At 39.8% G+C, this 20017-nt stretch overlaps 3 protein-coding genes across 4 annotated transcripts; 2 read left to right on the forward strand and 1 right to left on the reverse strand.

Moving 5' to 3' along the window:
- Nucleotides 1-5407: 5407 nt before the first annotated feature.
- LOC103985764 (uncharacterized) lies at nt 5408-11285 on the reverse strand. 2 transcript variants are annotated; one of them, XM_009403593.3, is made up of 4 exons: nt 10676-11264; nt 10325-10565; nt 8048-8128; nt 5408-6156 (listed from the first exon to the last, which is right to left on the reverse strand). In XM_009403593.3, the coding sequence occupies exons 1-4, from the start codon at nt 10972-10974 to the stop codon at nt 5758-5760; spliced, it is 1020 nt and encodes a 339-aa protein (XP_009401868.2). In that variant the 5' UTR covers nt 10975-11264; the 3' UTR covers nt 5408-5757. The 2 variants fall into 2 exon arrangements, with proteins under 2 accessions (XP_009401868.2, XP_064993520.1); XM_065137448.1 differs by lacking the exon at nt 8048-8128 and having other exon boundaries at nt 10676-11285.
- A 4363-nt stretch (nt 11286-15648) lies between these two features.
- On the forward strand, nt 15649-16876 carry LOC135629104 (protein SODIUM POTASSIUM ROOT DEFECTIVE 2-like). Its single transcript, XM_065136278.1, has 3 exons — nt 15649-15998; nt 16076-16151; nt 16225-16876. The coding sequence occupies exons 1-3, from the start codon at nt 15789-15791 to the stop codon at nt 16344-16346; spliced, it is 408 nt and encodes a 135-aa protein (XP_064992350.1). The 5' UTR covers nt 15649-15788; the 3' UTR covers nt 16347-16876.
- Nucleotides 16877-17423: 547 nt separating this feature from the next.
- On the forward strand, nt 17424-19284 carry LOC135629103 (myricetin 3-O-glucosyl 1,2-rhamnoside 6'-O-caffeoyltransferase AT1-like). The gene is made up of 2 exons (XM_065136277.1): nt 17424-17935; nt 18350-19284. The coding sequence occupies exons 1-2, from the start codon at nt 17435-17437 to the stop codon at nt 19220-19222; spliced, it is 1374 nt and encodes a 457-aa protein (XP_064992349.1). The 5' UTR covers nt 17424-17434; the 3' UTR covers nt 19223-19284.
- The last annotated feature ends 733 nt before the right edge of the window (nt 19285-20017 follow it).

The raw sequence follows: 20017 nt of genomic DNA on the forward strand, positions 1-20017 counted from the left end.
TTTGCTTCTTTTGAGATAGCAACTTTTCGCTTCTCTTTAGACTACAAGCTAGCAATTTTTACGATATACAAGTTTCACAATATACAAGCTAGCAAAAACTTCGAAAGCAAATGCAAGATAACTTTCTTGTGTAGGCTCATGATTATTGCTTCCTATTGTAATGTGCAGGTTGCAAGTCTTGCTTCTTGAGATATTCAAGATAGTGATGTTCAAGAAGACAACTTTTGCTTCTTGAAATAAGCAAGTTAGCAATCTTTGCTACTTACGATAGGCAAGCTAGCAATCAAGTTTTTGCATCTTCTTGACTTGTGCAAGCTAGCTATCTCCCCCTTTATCATTGTAAAAAAGAAAGGAAGAATACAATTTTGTAGTTCTTTTTCCTTTTACAACGATTTCAAAATCATGACAAAGGATGAATAATCAAGTTGTGAATGTCAAGACAATTTTTCATCATGAATATTTTATCATTGCATGCATCATTATCATAAGTTGAAGTATTACATGCATAATATCATATTATCATTCATAATTACATTAATGTTTCAATATAGCAATTTCTTCTCAAAATGTGTAACTTAGCACTCATAGCATTTTAAATCATGATTTACATCATATGCAATACATCACATCATAATTAGAAAGCATAAGTATTGCATGCATAATTGCAAATTATAAATGTTTCATATCATGATGGTATCGATTTTGTCAAATTATATCCTACCATGCATGATCAAAACTTCTCCCCATTTTATCATTGAACACAAGAAAGAAGTAGGGAAGAGCATAAAAGTGTAAATTATTTCAATTATTTCAAGGCATTTATAGAATTTTTGAAACATAAGAGAATGATTAATTTAAGCATGCAATGTTTCAATCCAATTCAAGTCATGAATACCAATACTTTCATATTGTGAGTATCAATTCATGAATACCAAAAGATATTATTTGTGACTTTAATTTTGCAAGATCAAGATTATGATTTAGATAAAACTTATTCAAATCAAATCATTAACTTGAAATTCATAATCAAGTCATCAAAATCAATTTCGAGATTCACAAAATATCATGAAATCATTAATCTCAATCAGATGGGAAAATGATTCTTTTTCATCTAAGCATTATACGCCAAATCAAGATAAGCATGAAGGTTCATGCATTCGGACAAGATTAATGAATCCGAAAATGAAATTAACACTTTCATGCATTCGGACAAGATTTTGCTATAGATTTTCAAGTTCAATCATGAAGATAAAACATGCTCATGATCATAAAAATTTATGTATCCAAACCATATAATTTCTAACATATTATTAAGGCATGAAATAGTGTAGAATCATCATGGCAATTAAGTGATTGAATCAAGAAAGTCCGAAAAATAATCTAAACACGTTCATGCATTCGAGCACATTTTTGCCATAGTTTTTCAGATATACTCATGAAAATAACACATGCTTATCATCAGCTTAAAAACTCATGCATAAAATTGTTAATCAAAATATTTAATTTCATCATTATGCATTTCTTCAAATCAAACATGATTTTTAATCAGAATCGAGAAATAACAATGGAAATCAACGTAATACATATTATTATTTCTTAACCATGATTTCATATTTTCAATCAAGATCATTTTATTTGTTTATCATAAAATATGTAATATTTTCATTTTTGAAATTACTTAGTATGATCATAATAAATTTTTTTTTTTTAACATGTAAGTTTTAAGAAAATTAATTCTAAAGAGAAAAATACATCATGAAAGCATCAAGTAATTTCAAAATAAATTAGGGGGATTTCGATTACCTCATCATTGTAGGCTGTTAAGGCGTAGTTTGCCGCCTTGCTTTTGTTGACTTTCTCTTCTTCGGAGGAGCTCGATTCATCCCAATTTTTGTTCTTCTTCTTGCGTTTAAAGCAAGTAGTTCGATTCTTTTTGCTTTTTAATTTTCGTTTCATTTGTAGTTTAAGTTCACCATCACTTGAGCTTATGCTCGAGTGGTCTTCAAATGTTCTATGTCCCAAATCCTTCCTGTTCTTTGGAAGGTTGTTTTGTTCATCATTGTCCTCATCACTTGAGTCATCGCTCAAGTGGCATTCATTTGTCCAAAGTTCCAAATCCTTCCTGTTCTTTGGAAGGTGATTGTGTTCAACATGTTCATCATGTGCATTGTGCACCATTTCATATGTCATCAATGAACCAATTAGTTCTTCAAGTGGTAAGTTGTTTAGGTTTTTAGCTTCTTGTATTGCAATTACTTTTGAATCCCACTTCTTAGAAAGAGAACGCAAAATCTTGTTTACGAGTTCAAAGTCCGAAAAACATTTTCCAAGAGCTCTTAAACTATTGACGACATCCGTGAAACGGGTGTACATGTCGCCTATAGTCTCGCTTGGTTGCATTTGAAAAAGCTCAAAATCATGCAATAAAAAGTTAACTTTCGAGTCTTTGACACCACTAGTTCCCTCGTGCGTGATTTCAAGTGTTCGCCAAATGTCAAAAGCTGTTTCGCACGTAGAAATCCGATTGAACTCATTTTTGTCCAAAGCGCAAAATAAGACATACATAGCCTTTGCGTTTAAAGAGAAATACTTCTTCTCCAAATCCGACCATTCGTTCGTCGGTTTAGAGGGAAGTTGAAAGCTGTTTTCAACGATATTCCATAAATCCAGATTTAGAGAAATCAAGAAAACTCTCATTCGAGTTTTCCAATAAGTATAGCCCAATCCGTTAAAGAACGATGGACGAAAGACCGAAAAGCCCTCTTGAAGAGCCATTTCTCTCGGGTGTAAATCCGAAATGAGAAATACCCCGCTCTGATACCAATTGTTAGGATCGAGAGCACTAAGAGTGGGGGGGGGGGGGGGGGGGGGGGGGGGGGGGGGGGGGGGGGGGTGAATTAGTGCAGCGGAAATCTTTCTGCGATTAAAACCGAAAGCTGCGTACTTTTGATAAAAATGATTTCGATGTAAAAGCCGATTTTAAGATTAGGCACAGTTTACGTTTAAACGCTGTTTACGTCTAAACGCAGTTTGCGTCTAAGCGCAGTTTACGCAGTTTGCGTCTAAGCGTAGTTTGCGTCTAAGCGCAGTTTGCGTCTAAATGCAGTTTGCGTCTAAATACAGTTTGCGTCTAAATGCAGATTGCGTCTAAGCGCAGTTTGCGTCTAAATGCAGATTGCGTCTAAGCGCAGTTTGCGTCTAAGTGCAGTTTGCGTCTAAATGCAGTTTGTGTCTAAATGCAGATTGCGTCTAAATGCAGATTGCGTCTAAATGCAGATTGCGTCTAAGCTCAGATTGCGTCTAAGCGCAGTTTGCGACTAAGCGCAGTTTTACGTCTAAACGCAGATTGCGTCTAAACACAGTTTTACGTCTGAAAGTAGTTTACGTCTAAAACACAGTTTTACGTCTAAACACAGTTTGTGCAGTTTATGTCAAAAACACAGTTTTACGTTTAAACACAGTTTGCGCAGTTTACGTCTAAACGCAGTTTTTACGTCTAGACGCAGTTTACGCTTAAACGTAGATTTACGTCTAAACGCAGTTTCAAAGGGATCTGAACTTGGAAACTTGTTCGTAAAAGCGCAGAAGACAGTTTTGCAGAATCAAAACGTAAACGTAAATTGTAATGTAAATATCGTACGAAAACACCGATTTACGTCTGAATTCGGATTCGGAAAGATCAGCGCTTAGAAACTTGTTCGTAAAGGCGCAGAGAGCAGAAGCAATGTAGGAGGTTTGCAGTAATGATAAAGTGCTTAAAATAAACGCAAACCAGAGATTTAGAGTGGTTCGGTCAGTCTTGACCTACTCCACTTTTGGCTTCCTCCACCGACGAGGTTACCGACGTCAACTAGGGGCCTTCCTTCAATAGGCGAAGGCCAACTGCCCTTTTACAGTTTCTCTCCTTTTGACAGGCTCAGGAGACAACCTTCACAGATCCTTTCTCTCCTCTCTTTACAACTCAGAATTTAAAGAACAGAAAGAGGAGAACTTTAGGACTTTACACAAATTTGAGCTCTTAGAATCACAGAAAAGATCAGAAATTCGGTGTGGATCTGTATCTTTTCAGTGCTGAATGGGTGGGGTATTTATAGGCCCCAACCCAATTCAAATTTGGAGCTCAAAACGATCAAATCCCGGAATTTCGGGATCAGGCGGTTGCACCTCCTGACTGGAGAGGTTGCACCGCCTGGCAGAGCTCGAAGACTGAGCCCAGGCGGTTGCACCTCTCTGTCAGGGAGGTTGCACCGCCTGAGTCTGGCTCGGAGACTGAGCCCCAGGCGGTGCCACCTCTTGACTAAGGCGGTTGCACCTCTCTACCAGAGCTCGAAGACCGAGCTCAGGCGGTACCACCTCTTTGTCAGGGAGGTTGCACCGCCCAGTCTCGCTTGGAGACTGAGCCCAGGCGGTGCCACCGCCTGCCTGGGGCGGTTGCACCTCCCAACTTCACTGGAGAACCTCTCCTGGGCGGTGCCACCTCCAACCCTGGCGGTGCCACCTCTTTTACTATTTCAGCTCACTTGGTTTGGCTCCAAACTTGGTCCAAACCAATCCGAACTTGGGCCTAATTGGCCCCTACTTGGGTTATAGGATTAACACCTAATCCTAACCCTAATTAACGTGCTAACTATGATTTTAAAGACATTTTCTAAGCTATTACAAAGTCCGCAAGTCAAGACTTCTTCTAGCGAGCTTCCGGCAAACTTCCGGCGGTCTTCCGATGAACTCTCGGAAACCATTCTGCGGACTCCCGGCAAGCTCCTAGACTTCACGATTTGTTCTTAGCGAGTTCCAATGAGCTTCTTCGGCAAGCTCCGATTTTTCTCGGCGAGCTCCGCGAACTCCCAACGAACCTTCGGACTTCCATCGAACTCTCGAACTCGCAACAAATCCTTCACGCTTGACTCCGACACTTTGTTTCGCTTTATGTCTTCATCGTTATCATAGTTAATCCTGCACAATTAAAACAAAACTTCGATCGAGACAGTTAATCCTAAGCAATTAACCAAGTTGTCCGACATGTCATTGGTCCCTCGACGCTTCGTCCGATTCTTCGGCGCATCGTTCTCTCCTGCAGCCTATTGCCCAATCGGCCAGTTGACTCCGCAACTCCGATATCCTTGGCACAATACCCGCTCTTCTTGGCCCGATGCCCGAGTCCACGGCCCGAAGCCTTCTGTTGATACGTCGACCGATCCACCGGCCCGACGTCCAATCTTCTGACATGTTCCTTCGACACAACATGATTTTCCTGCTTTAATTGTCTCATCCTGATCGAAGCATCCTGCGTCACTCAAAACGCAGATTAAATCATAAACATATATCAAGTAGTTTCATCATCAAAATACGAGATTCAACATAACCCTCATAAGTTTATTCAAATATTCATTCGTTTCCATTGTGAGACTTAAGCCTATATATTATTATACATTTATATTATTCAAATATACATGTACAAAGCTATTACAGGATACAAAAGGTTATACCACATAGACTATAAATATTTGTCCATAATGCAGTAAGAGCACTTAGATGAGACATTCAACACTGACAAAAAAATTAAAGCACACACTAATTATGGCTTGCATGAGTTACCACATGCATCACTTAGCATGAGTGGATAAGAAAGTTTTGGTTCAAACCTTTTCTTCTAGCCTTTCTGATATCCACCTAACTCTTTAAGTGGCAGAGCTGAGATTTGAGGCTTCATTAGTTAAGGTTCTTGAACTATATACAAATGTAAAGCAGAGAGATTTGTCAATATGCTTCATGAGGCGGGCTATCTGTGTGAATATCCATAGATGAATCATTGGAACTGAGAGAATTAGTATCCCGGTTTTGATTTGGATCATGATTCCTTGCTCCTGCAGTTCCAGTTGGTATGACAGTATTTGCATAAAGTCCACTCCCCTGAGCAAGGTGATATGGCTGAAGGCTTCTGCACACTGGGCTGGAAAGTGCATTTGAGAAAACCGAGTTCTTTGCTTGATCAGAGTGACCGCTTCGAGAGGCAAGTCCGACTGTTGGCTGTCCGAACAAACCAGATGCAGGTTGGATGCCTGTGTTTGTTAAGTGAATTGTTGTTTGGTGGTGCTGATGTTGGAATGGTGACCTGGGGGAGACTAATGAACCTTCTCCGGCATAATCCATCTCATTCTGTGAAAAGAAGTATCCGGTAAACAAATTCTAGAAATGATATATTGTTCATATTTATATTGCTAGACATGATATACACACACTACTGCTAAAAATATAGACTTTCCGTAGATCATGAAATAAAAGAGAAAGAAGGTACTGCTTACAACAAAATACAATCAAAGACCAAAAAGAAAAAAGTTATTGCTAGATGCACCAAATGAGTGGTCTCACCGAAACCTACGTCGATTAGTAATGTAGGTATAAAGAACACTTCAAACATAAAAAGCCAAATCTGACCTCGTACTTCTTCCACAAAAATAGATCCTAACAAACGAACACGTTGAATTAATTACACATGCAAAATAGGGCAGTAAAAACCAGCACCATACCTTCATCCAATTTTCACATATTTCAATAGGGAAAACATTCTAAGCAGGACTTTATTTAACACCAAGAAAATGACTGGGGTTGTTGTTTGAACACCTTGACACTGTGTCTCTCATCTGTCCTTGCAAATGTTGGAAGTTTCACATTTATCATGGTTAGCTAACCGGGATTTCAGAGAAATTTACATAGTTAATTAAGGGTCGATGAAGGTCCACCTACGATGACTTGGGTTAAACCTGATACTTATCACCAATATGAAACCTTCGGTAGCATATTAATTCAATCTTCCGCACCCACCAAAATGTTGTTGACCAATGTTCCAATTTATAGCATTCTGAACCATTTTTGTATTGTTTAATATTGAACAAATCATGGAACTCTGTAAGAGTTAATCATTTCTTTTCCAATCAACAACAGCAATCAGAGGGAGCCAGAACGACAATAATTGATACCTTGCAGAACACCTTACAAGATTATCATATTATTACTAATAAGGCACAGGTGCATCTTTGGCAATCACAATAGATGGCTATTACTATATATGACAGTGAAAAGCATAAACAGCCAAATATTTGTATGCAACACAACATTTTCTAGTATCAAGTCACAGGCATAAGCTCATTTAGATAGCCATTAAAAGATAAAACTCTAATTTTCTCTGCAAAAATCCAAGTCAGCTATGGCCAGACAAAATTGATATAGACAGTTTCAAATAACAAAATGATGCATTTCCATCTAGCATATAGAAATGAATTGAGAGAGCTTATCACATCGTGCTACATGAGAATAATGATGCATGTCCAAATCCAATTACTAGGAAAGAGTTAGTCTACAACTAATTATTTAAGTTCAGCATTACTATAGATTATCAGATAAACTAAAAACAAGAAGGAAACAGAACAATCATATTAAATGTTGTCTCTGTCTCAACTCAAAGTCACATGGATCAATCTCCCCAAAAGAAACACTAAGAAGGTGCTACATGAGGATAAGTAGGGTCTAGCGATTCATATACTAAGTCACAGATTGCATCTAGTGTGAAACTCTCTATGTAGAATAATATTATCCCCCACTTATATACCTTTCTGTCTACACATATCATACAAAAAACCCATATGGATTACCAGAATATCCACATATGGCATAAGATTTCAGAGGCAATATCACTCATCATGCTGTTGCCACTAAGCATGGTTCACATCCCCACGACCGCTGATTCACCAAGATGTCGAGTAGTTCTTAATGTGGTCCACACACACACTCAGTGGTTGCTTTAACAGTATATTTTGACAAATCCAAGCCCAAAAAATCACGGGCCAAACCTTAAATGGAGTACTCAGATGTTCCTCTTTGGAATGGGTGGCAATTAATATACTACAGCCCACACTCGGTGAGAGTCTAGCCTAGAATATCACAATTGTTAGTGATAAAAGTACATAAGACTAAATAGACAACAAAAACATGAAAAATTGAAACTCTAGAACATGACAAAAAAGCAAACGAACAACCAACTTAGTAAAACCTGAATATGTGTAACTATATCAGCTATGGTAACCCTTGACCCTTCCTCGTGGTTTCTCACAATCCATTGATAAAGTTTCTCCTGCACAAACATATAATGAAGGAGAGCATCGTAACTAAGAAATATCATATTTTGAAAAGCACCAATTGCAAAAATCTTTAACTATAGAAGAAAATATCAGTCATTGAGAAACATTCAATCATGACTCTGATTTGCTAGCAGAGCAACCATCTACTGACAGGCCATAGCCTAGAAACTGGATATATAAATATTATAACTAAATTTTTACCAACAGCAGAGAATCACCATAGATTATTATAAGCACAAATGTGGAAAACAAGAGGGAATAGCAAAAACACATCAAGACAAGGATAAAGAAGAAATAAAAGATAATGGTAAGTGGTAACCCATTTGTGGTAGATGCATGCACTTATTAAGTGCCTAATAACTTCCTTAATTGGCACTATTTGTTTAATAGAGGAATCTTATTACATATTCAAACTTTCTCAAAAGAATTCCCATATACTTATCTAATTAAGAGACACAGTTGAGTATGCTGATCAACCAATAACCTAGTAAAATATTCTTGAATTATAAGTTAGTCTTAGTCAGTTTATATTTTCATTTAGTCTCACATCAGATATACAAGGAAAATTGAATTTGTTTATAAGGCTATATGAGCAAACTGGCAGTAAGTTGGATTTAAGCATTTTTGAACCGGTGGTATTGGTTGATCAATTTATGTGTCAGTTATCCTACTAGGTCAGATCATGACACATCAAATAGGTACCATAACAATAACCAGAGTATTATGCCAACCCACACAGTCTGGTATCACCAAAAAGTAAATATAAAATATAAAATATAAATACTGATCGGTACTGACCTATGTGTTAAGAACTAGTCCTTGATTAACCAGAGTATTATGCCAACCCACGCAGTCTGGTATCACAAAAAAGTAAATATAAAATATAAAATATAAATACTGATTAGTACTGACCTACATGTTAAGAACTAGTCCTTGATTGGGCTGGTAATTAAAATGTAGATAGAATACAAGATAATTCCTTGCTTAGCCAGGTCTGTGAAAAGTTAAGTCAACAAAGCAAAGTAAATGCAGAGTATTATAGGGATAGCTAGATTCATCATATGTAAATCTAATTATTTCATTTTAATGATGCTTGCAGCACCATCTCATTATTCACACAGTATGCAATAATCGAGCAATCAACTTCCAAAGAGAAAAAAGTCCATTGCAATAAATGCTTCTTTCTACTTGCCAAAAAGGGAAAAGATGATCACCTTACTAGTAAAGACAATAGTCAAATTGAAGACAATCTGCAGAAGACATTAATGGTTGATCTTTTTCTCTCGTTGAACTGTTTGTTCGCCAATAGAAGAATTGTTTTCCGAAACATTAAAATACATCTAAGACCCACATCTATGAGAATCTACCATTTTAGCAACTAATCTATTAAGGAATTCAAATGCCAAGTGTCAGTCATATTCTCCTTTGATAAGTTTCTGACAAGAATTACATCCTATGTGTGAGGATAAACCGCATCACCCAGTATGAACGAGGAAGCTAACCGTATAGGATTTAAGTGTTTCAAGTTTGCCAGTAGCTGAAATTGGGCGAACTCTGATGAAAACTTCAAATATTGGCCATAGGTCTCCTTCCTTCTCATATCACTAATAGATTATTTTCCTCATTTAAAGCCTTAATCATATAAAGTCATGTCAACTAATCCTTCATGGATGAATTCATCAGCAACATTAGATTTGCAAATCTTAGGAGGCATAAACTGCTGCCTTCTTTGCCAAATTGCAAGCAAGAACAAAATATTAATTTTCAGAGACAGATCCTCCCAAGTGTTCCAAATAAAAGATTTGAAGTCAACCAACATGAAAGATCCCCTTCAATCGAACCACTGAAGAGTTCACAAAGAGTATTCTTCAAATGCAAACAATTAATATGAACAAGCCTAAAGGAAAATTTGAGCAAACCACCCAATGGAAACACATCAGCGGGAATTTGACCACCAGAAAGGGATTTAATAGAGTAGAAACATCGCTGTATCATCGATAGAAAGGTAAAAAAGAGAAGCCAAATTCCATCAAAGAAAACCTTTCTAACGTAGACAGCGATTCTATCTGAGAACCTAAAGCTCACAAAACGACGATCTACTAGAAGGAACCCATGAAGGATGGGAAAAAGAGATCAGGTGAAGTGGGGACAGATTAACAGATGGTGAATTGGGAGAGAGAGGAGCTAACCAGCGCATGGCGCTCGCCGGCCTGGAAGGAGATCTTCTGCTGGTTCATGGCTTGTGTGTAAACCTGCGACAGCGAATTGGCGGCGGCGCAGAAGGTGGAGTACAGCGTTCGATCCGCCTCATCGAGGCCCATCGCCTCCGATTTCCGCTTCCTCGCCATCAATAGAACCAAGGGGCAAGACAGATATCGACCAGAGAGGGAAACGAAACCCTTTCCTTCACGATACCCCGACCTGTTTCTCCTACGCAAATCCAAATCCAAACCCGAACGCCAAGGAGGATCAAAGAACAAGAACCACAAGGACAAAAGAATCGATAAGAGAGATAGTGCCTGTCGATTAAGAACAAGAACCAAAACAATCGACGGATCGTAGAGAAGCGTCCTCGGCGTCGGTGATTTCCTGCTATTCCACGGTCGTCTGGATTGGGCTGCTCTCGTCTTATAAGGATTACCCTCTCCACCGTCTGGTTGGGGACCTCCAATTTTACCTTCGAAGAAGCGCTACATCTTGATGGTTTGATCTCACCACCATGATGGAGATCAAACGGCCAAGAAGCAACTTCAATAGGAAAAGCTCGTGGTTGCATTCCCTCCCTCCAAAAGCCAACGCTTTCCTCGCCGCCTTCCGTATCGGCTCTACTGATCTCCATAATCCCAAGGCGGGCAAGTTGTTTCTCCGCCGCTTGCACGAAACCCTAAGGCTGAGCCTCCTCCACCATCGACCCTTCTCGCATTCGGCAGTGGCGGCGATTACCCCATAGGAGGAGGCGCTGGACCATCTCGAGTACCTGGAGGATTTTGTACCACGACTCGAAACACGTGGAGACGGCCATTGCGGATCCTCGGGCTGCGGCTGGAAAGAACGATGCGGCCAATAAGAGGAAGGCCGGAGGGTCCCCAACATCGTGTTCGAGCAGGCGAGCGGGCAGGAGTGAGCGAGTGGCTCATCACCCGGAAGCTTGTCGACCATTTAGCCTGCCTTTCTTCCTCTTCAGGCTGTCAAGGTGCGGCCCTAGTTCACTGACTCGGAGAAGCTCATTGAGACGGTCCGCGTCTTACCAGGGAAGGAAATTGAGAAAAGCTCGAACCTTGTTCGACTTTGCTTCACTTTTGTTCGCATTGATAGGCACTTAGTTTCTGCCCAATTGAGTTTTTTTAAGACATAAATAAAGAGTGATAGTTTTCTCGGTGAGTACCTGAATTTGTACGGGAAATAGAAAAGATTTAGCATGAGGAGAGGTGATAGATTCTTTTCCAGATTGATATTGTAGTTTTATGAAGGTAAATTTAGAGTAGGCCGCATTTCCTCAAATGATGACAAAATCTTGAATATGTTACAGTAAATTTGGTCTTAATTGTAGATCGCATTCTTGAAGAAAAACTTGAACATGTTACAGTAAATGATGACAAAATCTCTACTATGATTCACTCATAAAGGCTGTTTTAAGTGCTATTATTTACAACTCTGCAAGTGAAACTGCAGTAGGAATACTAAGATATGATATTTTAGAAGGCAAACTATGGATTGCAACTTGAGATAGATATCTTTCTATGAGGATATCTTATATTTTAAACTAGAATTATTCGTGACACTTGTCTATATACCCATTTATGGTTTTTAAGACAGTTGGAAAGTACTTTTACTTTGTGGACTAGCAAAAAACTTCTCTCTGAGCAAGCTTAGATTTATAGAGAAGAAAAAGAAAGATCTTATGTAACTGATGTAAGAATTTGGGAGTTTGATTCTTAAGTCAAGGTGTATATTATGCCTTGACCAGGATTTGTGATTGACAAAATGAAGTTTGTCATATCAAGTGGTATACTACCAAGTTGCAAATGTTGATTAATACAACAGTGACTGACGAATATTCAAATGCTCATCACTGTGGTTCTCTTAATCATATGTGACATTGCGGTTTAGGAGCCATAATGGACTGGGATAACCCATTCTGATTCAATCCATACCAGAAAATATCCTAAAATAAGATACTTTCATCCTAAACTAGCTCAGTCTGTACCTGGCAGATTCAAACATGAAACTCAATTTCTATCTTGTATCTTTGTTTAAGCCAATCCTTCCCAGGGTTATTCAAATATGAAATGCCAAGAGTAGCTTTGAACCAGATCTTTATGTTGCATTCCTAATTCAAAATAATTCTTATGACATGTGCATTTTGTTGTGTGAATCATAGAAAGCATATGATAATTGATGTCAATAATTCGAAGTACCATGGGCTACTACCTGATATCCAATCTGAGAACTGATTGGTATTAAGTGTATACTTGCACATGGATCTGGTAAATATATTTTCAGTTGGATATGGGTATGGATGCTCTAATTAGTAAGCAGTATTTGAATTCAGATAGTGAACAGGCGATAGTGGCAGTATTTGGATTCGAATAGGATGGTATTATGTTTATGATTTCAGTGGTTGGGATGATATTTTCTTTTGTGGTGAACATGCCATGATTTATCTTGGACAATAAGTTGATATATCCACTGATTGACACAATATTTTCGATTGACCATGTAAGTGGTTTCTGAAGCACAGCAGAACCCATGTTTAAAAGAATATTTGGGAAAAAGATTAAAAAGGGGAGTATTGAGCTATGTATCCCTTCTCATCTGTCCCAAGGATGGGATTTTGTGTGCTCCTCTTCTTTCCTTCATTACTTTACCAGCACAAATAAACCCCTAAAAAGGGGCTGTTATCTTCTTTCTGGAAGTCATGATCTTTATGCAAAAACAAACAATTAACTTTAGCGTTGACTTGGGGAAGTATGTCTTTGCTAGCTCCAGCTTCTATCAGAATTGTTGTAATGGCAATAATGAGATAAGGGACAGTCCAGAAGATAGCAGAACTGGGGATGATGGTGATGAGGAGGATGACTCTGATGGACTCCCACGGAAGATAGAGAATGTCTCAGGGAGTTTGGATTCTTCTTTTAAGATACTATGTGAGTCAATTCAGAAGTTTGATGAGATCTATGAGAAGATGCAGAATCACAAGAGGCAGCAGATGGCAGAGCTGGAAAGGATGAGGAAGGAGTTCCAAAAGGAATGTAGAGCTGCTGAGAAGGTAGATTCTGGAAAGGGCACAACTGGATATTGCAAAATTAAGCTGGGAACAATCGCAGGAAGATCATGATAAAGATCAAATGATAGGGAGGAAGAGGATGTCGACAGTAATGATGATGGTTCTGCTGAGAACTTAAGTGGGTAGAGTAAGCATCAACCATGGAGTAAATTTTCTGTTCCTGATTGGCTTTACAGAATTGGATTTTTTTGTTAATATCATCTTGTCTTATTGTATGGTGGTACATTGAAGCTCCATTATTGTTTGTTATTATTTTTGCTTCTTATTCGCCCATTAGTTAGGTTTTGTTTAAAGAATCATCAAGCTCACCTCTAGGTTATGTTATTAAGTTTATCATATTTTATGTTGTCGGCAGCAGCACTTAAAGAGTTACTTCAGAAGCATCTTAAACTGCATAGTATTGTTGGAAAGCTTTTATGATGTTGGATATGGACTTATCATCTAGAAAATGGTTGCGCATTTAAATTGGATAGTTTTGGATCTGCATTATTCCAATGTTAAAATCTTCCCAATTTTGTTTGCTAGTGAAAAAAAAAGTATATTTTCTTCTAAATTATAGGAATTTAAGTGGACATACAAAACCTAAGTTGATCTTGGTAAGTGCTTGGGCTGCACTAAATGTCTTGAACTTGTTCTCAACTTGTTCATAGTATTTGTCCAGTACAATTATATTTCTGTTCATTTACCTAATTCCTATTGTTTGATCACGCTTTAGATAGTCATATTATGATATATTTGTCTTTGAAAATTGAAGAACTATTGACCGATGAAGGTAACCAAGAGTAGAATATGATCCTACATAATTTTCTTCCAAAACAAGGAGAGTCCTACTATGTTTCTTAGTTGCTTAAAGAAAAATACGATAACCTCGAAAATTTATTAGGATATGAACCATCCATCTTTTACTTTTACAGAAAGTTTGTAATTTTTATAGATCACATTGATATTACATAAGCGAATTCCGGTGTGGCTTGTTCCATGCTTCTGATTTATTGTTTTCCTGTTCTTGTAGGTTTATAGCTGCATCCTTTTACCTTGCTGCCTTTGAATTAGAAAGAGGAAGCGAATGTGGAGCAATGGCTTCAAGAGAGCCAAACAGGAAAGTCCACTCAACATCTGATTGCAAACAAAGGCACGATGTCTTGTTCAGAGCAACAGAGAAATCTTTGTAAGATGTCTTGAGAGCTTGCTAACATTGCAAGAGTTGGTGGGGTTTCACACCATTGAGATCGTACTACTGAGTTTTGTAATATTGCAGCTGTTCCTTAATTGAAAGAAGGATCTTTCTTTAAAGAAAATTCATCTCCCCAATGAGCTTTAGATGCAACTTTTGAGATTTCATATGGCTGAGGCTGAGCATGTTTTTTTGTTTCCATTATGTTGATTAGTAGCTCATTGAAGCATCATAGCAACATGTCTGTGACCTCCTTCCTTCTCCATGATGGTTCCTCCATTAAGGAACTTTTATTTTCTTCCCTGTGCCTTGTTTCCTTTCAGTGTCCAAACTGGTACAGTGTGCTGCATCTTGGAACTTCATTTCCTTCTTGACAGCTTTGCAATCCATGGCCTATATGAATGGACAAGTCATTTCCTTTTTAGTTCAACCAATACAAACCTGTCACATTCCTGAAATCCATTGCTTCTCATCATCATCATCTTCTTCTTCTTCAACACCACCACCATTACCAAAGCCTTCAGCATCCACGTTGTGGTGGCCGGCAGAACAAACCAAAAGCAGAGATCTATTAAATAAGGTGACCAGAGACTGGGTGTGTGACATGGTTAGGATGGCATTATGATGCAAGCACAAAGCTACGACTAAAAGTAGATGAACACATGCAATACCTGTTCCAGCATATTCCACCATTGTTATCTGCGGCATGACTTCAATGTGGCCTCCATTCCCCGCTCACAGCATTCTTACCCAAACCCACCTGTAACCATTTGTTTCCTTTGGCCAACCTCCACATGCCTCCCCCCCGGCAAGAGATTCCCCACATTAAGCTTGTCTATGTTTCTCAAGTCACCATTAGATCATGTGAGCTGTCCCAATTGATGCACCGAATGAAAAGAGTTGATAGAGATATTTCTACTGTACCTAATTCAGCAAAATTAGGATACCAGGAGTGATGGGAACCCACTTCGATTCAATGATTGTTATTGAAGTTGAGGTAAATGCTTATAAGTCGAGCTCTCCCTCCCCCCCCCCCCCCCCCCCCCCCAACTCTCTCTCTCTCACTATCACTCTCAATGGAGGGTATCTTGGAAGCAAATGAAACAAGGGAGGCTGTTTCTTGAAAGCTTCAGCTGGCTCTTACAGAGTCGATCGCTGGTAGCTTTGCAGCGACCGTACGTGACAAGGCCGGATGGGGAGATCAGCTCTTGTGAGGGTGCTGGATTGTTTGTCGCTCGCGGTCTCCCCGGGTTCTTGTGTTTGCATGAACACTTGGGAGGAGGAAGAGGAGGATGGCTTCGAGGAGAAGTCACTGATCAAAAGCCATGTGGAGCAGGTTTTGAAGATCAAAGACGTTCTTGACGGGGGGAAGACGACGCTGGCTTTTCATCTGGAGCCCAAGGTAGGAATTCTTCTCGCATTTAGTCGCGTACGTGATAGAGATATCAGATTTCGGAACTCGTCTCTGTTAATTTGCAGACCGTAGTGCTGAGGGTGTCGATGCACTGCAATGGTTGCGCGAGAAAGGTTGAGAAGCACATATCGAAGATGGAAGGTAGGTAGCTTCTTTCCCATTCTTCTTCTAGTCTCAACCATCTTTGACGCCAACTGCACAATTCTATCCGCAGGAGTGACCTCCTTCCAAGTGGACTTGGCGAACAAGAAGGTGGTGGTGGTGGGAGACATCACTCCCTTCGAAGTCCTGAAAAGCGTGTCAAAGGTCAAGTTTGCAGAGCTGTGGCTGACCTGAACACGGTCATCAAAATCCAGCAAGATATTTGGCCTAAGATCTTCTCTACATTTTCCTTTTTCCTCTTCATTTTGCACTGTATGTGGGGGGAAAAGCACCGAAAGAGCTAAAGACATGGTGGTGGGTGTTGTCATCGTCGTTGGTGATGATTCTTGGCTATGAAAACATGGTTTCATGGTTCAATCAATGCTGAAGGATTGGCAATGGCAGCAAAAGTCCATCCATGTCGACCACATGTTCACAGCCGCTGGGGGCCAAAGCATGTGGTTTTGTTTGCAGAGTCGAACGAGAGCGAGGGTGGGTGGCTCTAAGTGGGACAGTACCGCAGTGCTGTGTGCTAAGCTGGTTGTTCATCTTATCCCATCACCCCCATTGGGATCTTGTCAGAATCCACCCATCGCAGATCATGCTAAGTTGGGTAAACGTCTCTAACGCAGCAAATCTACTGATGGTTTTTGCCAGATATAATTATCGATATCGGATCATATGTCAATCCGATCATGTTTTGGATCACGGATCTAACTGGTTGAACTGATCCAACTGCATGTTTAATATATATATATATATATACCACCCATCAACACCAAAGCAAGAAGACGAGAGTGACTTCGTACCTGTCCGCAGACAAAAAAAAAAACCTTAAATAATATATACATGATAAGGTGCGAACACCATCATGTGAAAGACATGCACTAATCTCCATGATCGCCAATCATATATGTTAGAAAACAAAGTAATCTTAGATTGTTCTTCCCTTGTTGATGATATGTTAGAGGATGGATGAAGAATCGCGAGGTAGTCCAATTAAATCGACGACATCCCTCTGTTTTCTACACCAACTTTATTACACTCAGTTGCAGAAGATCCGCCTCTTCTCGCCCAGGATTGATTACGCCGTATGTTTCAAACCAGGAAGAGATAAGATCGACTGTAATGGTTCATGTGTCTCAGACGGACGATCAAAAATGTAATCTCAACGTCATGTTTTTCGTATTTTGAAGGTGTAGTTTTTCCGAATGATGTGATCGGTGATTGCGGCCAAAAAGATTATTTTAGGGTTCACATTACTCGTATAATCACCATGGCTGATGATGTTGACGACGACGACGATAAAGCCCACTATGGCTGTTCCCAGCACTCGCCACTCCACACAGCCAGTCAAAGGCACTCTCAGAATGGGCTTCACCGTCACCAAGTCGCCTCCGGCGCTGGTGTCTCCCTCCCAGCCCACGCCCTCCAGCCGCAACCTTCCCCTCTCCTCCATCGATCGCAAGGCGGCCGTCAGGGTCTTGGTAGACCTGTTGCTGCTTTACGAGCGCGGCGACCAGCCCGCGAAGCTCCTGAAGGGCGCACTGTCCAAGGCCCTCGTCGTCTACTACCCCGTGGCCGGCCGGATCGTGGAGTCGTCCAAGCCGGGCGAGCTCGACGTGGCTTGCACCGGAGACGGCGTGTGGTTCGTCGAAGCTTCCGCTGACTGTACTCTGGAACAAGTTCGCCACCTCGAGCTCCCTCGCCTGCTGCCCAAGGATGACCTCCTCCCGTTACCTCCGCCTCAAGTGGACTTGGACAGCTTGATCCTCTTGCTACAGGTAACGCTTCTTCCTCCACGAACTAAGAACATGTTTGCTTGTGTTATCCATCGAGAGATGATTACTATTTTGTAATAGTACTAATTTTAATTATATTTATTGTTAGAATTCGAGTTTTAGTCAATCTTATCATGATTAGCATGCATTAGACTCCATACCAATTCAATCTAAAAGAAATTAAACTTGTTAAATTATATATCAACCCCATATATATATATATATATATATATATATATATATATCGATTATCCCTTTTATTCTTCTTTTCACTCTCTCTCTCTCCTCAATTATTTTGGTCTTCAGATTAATAAAAATATTTTTTTTTACTTTTTTGAATTATTTTTGTTTTTTGTTTCCACATGAAATCTAAAATCTTCCACAAAGACTTACTTCAGTCGTCATAGCTGAGCTCAGGTCACTCAGTTTGCCTGCGGCGGATTCGTGGTGGGCGTCAGGTTCAGTCACGCAGTGTTCGACGGTCTCGGGGCAGCTCAGTTCTTGAAAGCCGTCGCAGAGATCGCAAGGGGTCTTCCCGCACCCACCGTTGAGCCGATCTGGAGCAGAGAATTCATCCCCAGCCCCGCCAATCTCCCGTCACCACCACCGTCACCGCCACAAGGTCTTCCGCCATCCTGCACCGCATTCCCCTTCGTGACCTGCGCTCTGGATGTCCCCGCGGACAGCATCAACCGGATCAAGAACCGGTGCATGCAAGAAACTGGGCGCAAGTGTTCCAACTTCGACGTGGTGACTGCAATGCTGTGGCAGTGCCGGACGCGAGCTGCCACCCTGGAGCCGGCCCACCACATCCGCCTCGGCTTCGCCACCAACATCCGTCACCTGCTGCACCAAGTTCTGCCCCAGGAAGGCGGCTACTACGGGAACTGGGTGTTCCCGGTGGGCGTCGCAGCAACCAGCGGGAGAATCGTCAACGCGTCGCTCGTGGAGGTGGTGAGCATGATAAGGGACGCTAAGGAGCGGCTGGCCGCCAAGTTCTTGGAGTGGGTGATGGGGGAGGAAGAGGCGGATCCGTACCGAGTGCCGGTGGAATACGGGACGTGCGTGGTAGCGGACTGGAGCAGGATTGGTTTCTCGGAGGTGGACTACGGGTGGGGAGATCCAGTAGGCGTAGCTCCATTGAACGATGACACTGACTTCATTGCTACGTGCATCTTTCTGAGGCCGCCTGCACCGATGCAAGGCGTGCGGTTGTGGACGAGATGCGTCGTCAAGGAGCACTTGGCGGCCTTCGCCGATCAAGTTATGGAGTTTTGCCAAAGTTCTTGACGAATAAGCGAATTGTTTGCTTGTCTCTCAGTTGTAATCGTCGTCGCAATATATATATATATATATATATATATATATATATATATATATATATATGAATGATAGGTACAACTGTGTTGGCTCTTGTAATAATGTCGGCAAATCTTACAAAATATATGTATGTTTCCAATACATTTTAATTTTAATGTCAAAATAAACTCTCTCTCTCTCTCTCTCTCTCTCTCTCTCTCTCTCTCTCTATATATATATATATATATATATATATACTCTCAATCAATAGAACTCGGCATGTGGTTAAAAAAAATAACTTTGGTTACATTTGAAAATATATTTATATTTTTAATATACATACAGAGAAAAAGATTTGAGTGAATATGTAATTATAGAATATTTTGAGTGCTTGATAAATAATAGATAAAAATTATATTTTAAATATACATCGAGGTAAATATTATTTAATAAAATTATATTTTAAAAGGGAGTAGCTATTTGTAAACTCCTTTTTGTTATTTATATGTTGAGCACTTTAAAATTTCATAAATTATCATTTTGTAAATAAATATATATGTTCTTGATTTATAATTTAATTTTAATAAAAATTTTCACTCTTTATCTACGACCTACTTTTTTTTTTTCTATCTTCTTCTTTTCCCCCTCCTCTTAAGCATAAAATGAAAAAAAATGATGAAATGGGATAAATTGAAAATTAATGAGAAGGAGATAAGAGATTTTTTTATATAGTTATTGTAATAATTTATTTTTTTAAGATTATGTATATTCTATAATAACCCAAAA

Source organism: Musa acuminata, chromosome BXJ3-1 (genome assembly GCF_036884655.1).
Source record: "Musa acuminata AAA Group cultivar baxijiao chromosome BXJ3-1, Cavendish_Baxijiao_AAA, whole genome shotgun sequence".
Lineage (NCBI taxonomy): Eukaryota > Viridiplantae > Streptophyta > Magnoliopsida > Zingiberales > Musaceae > Musa > Musa acuminata.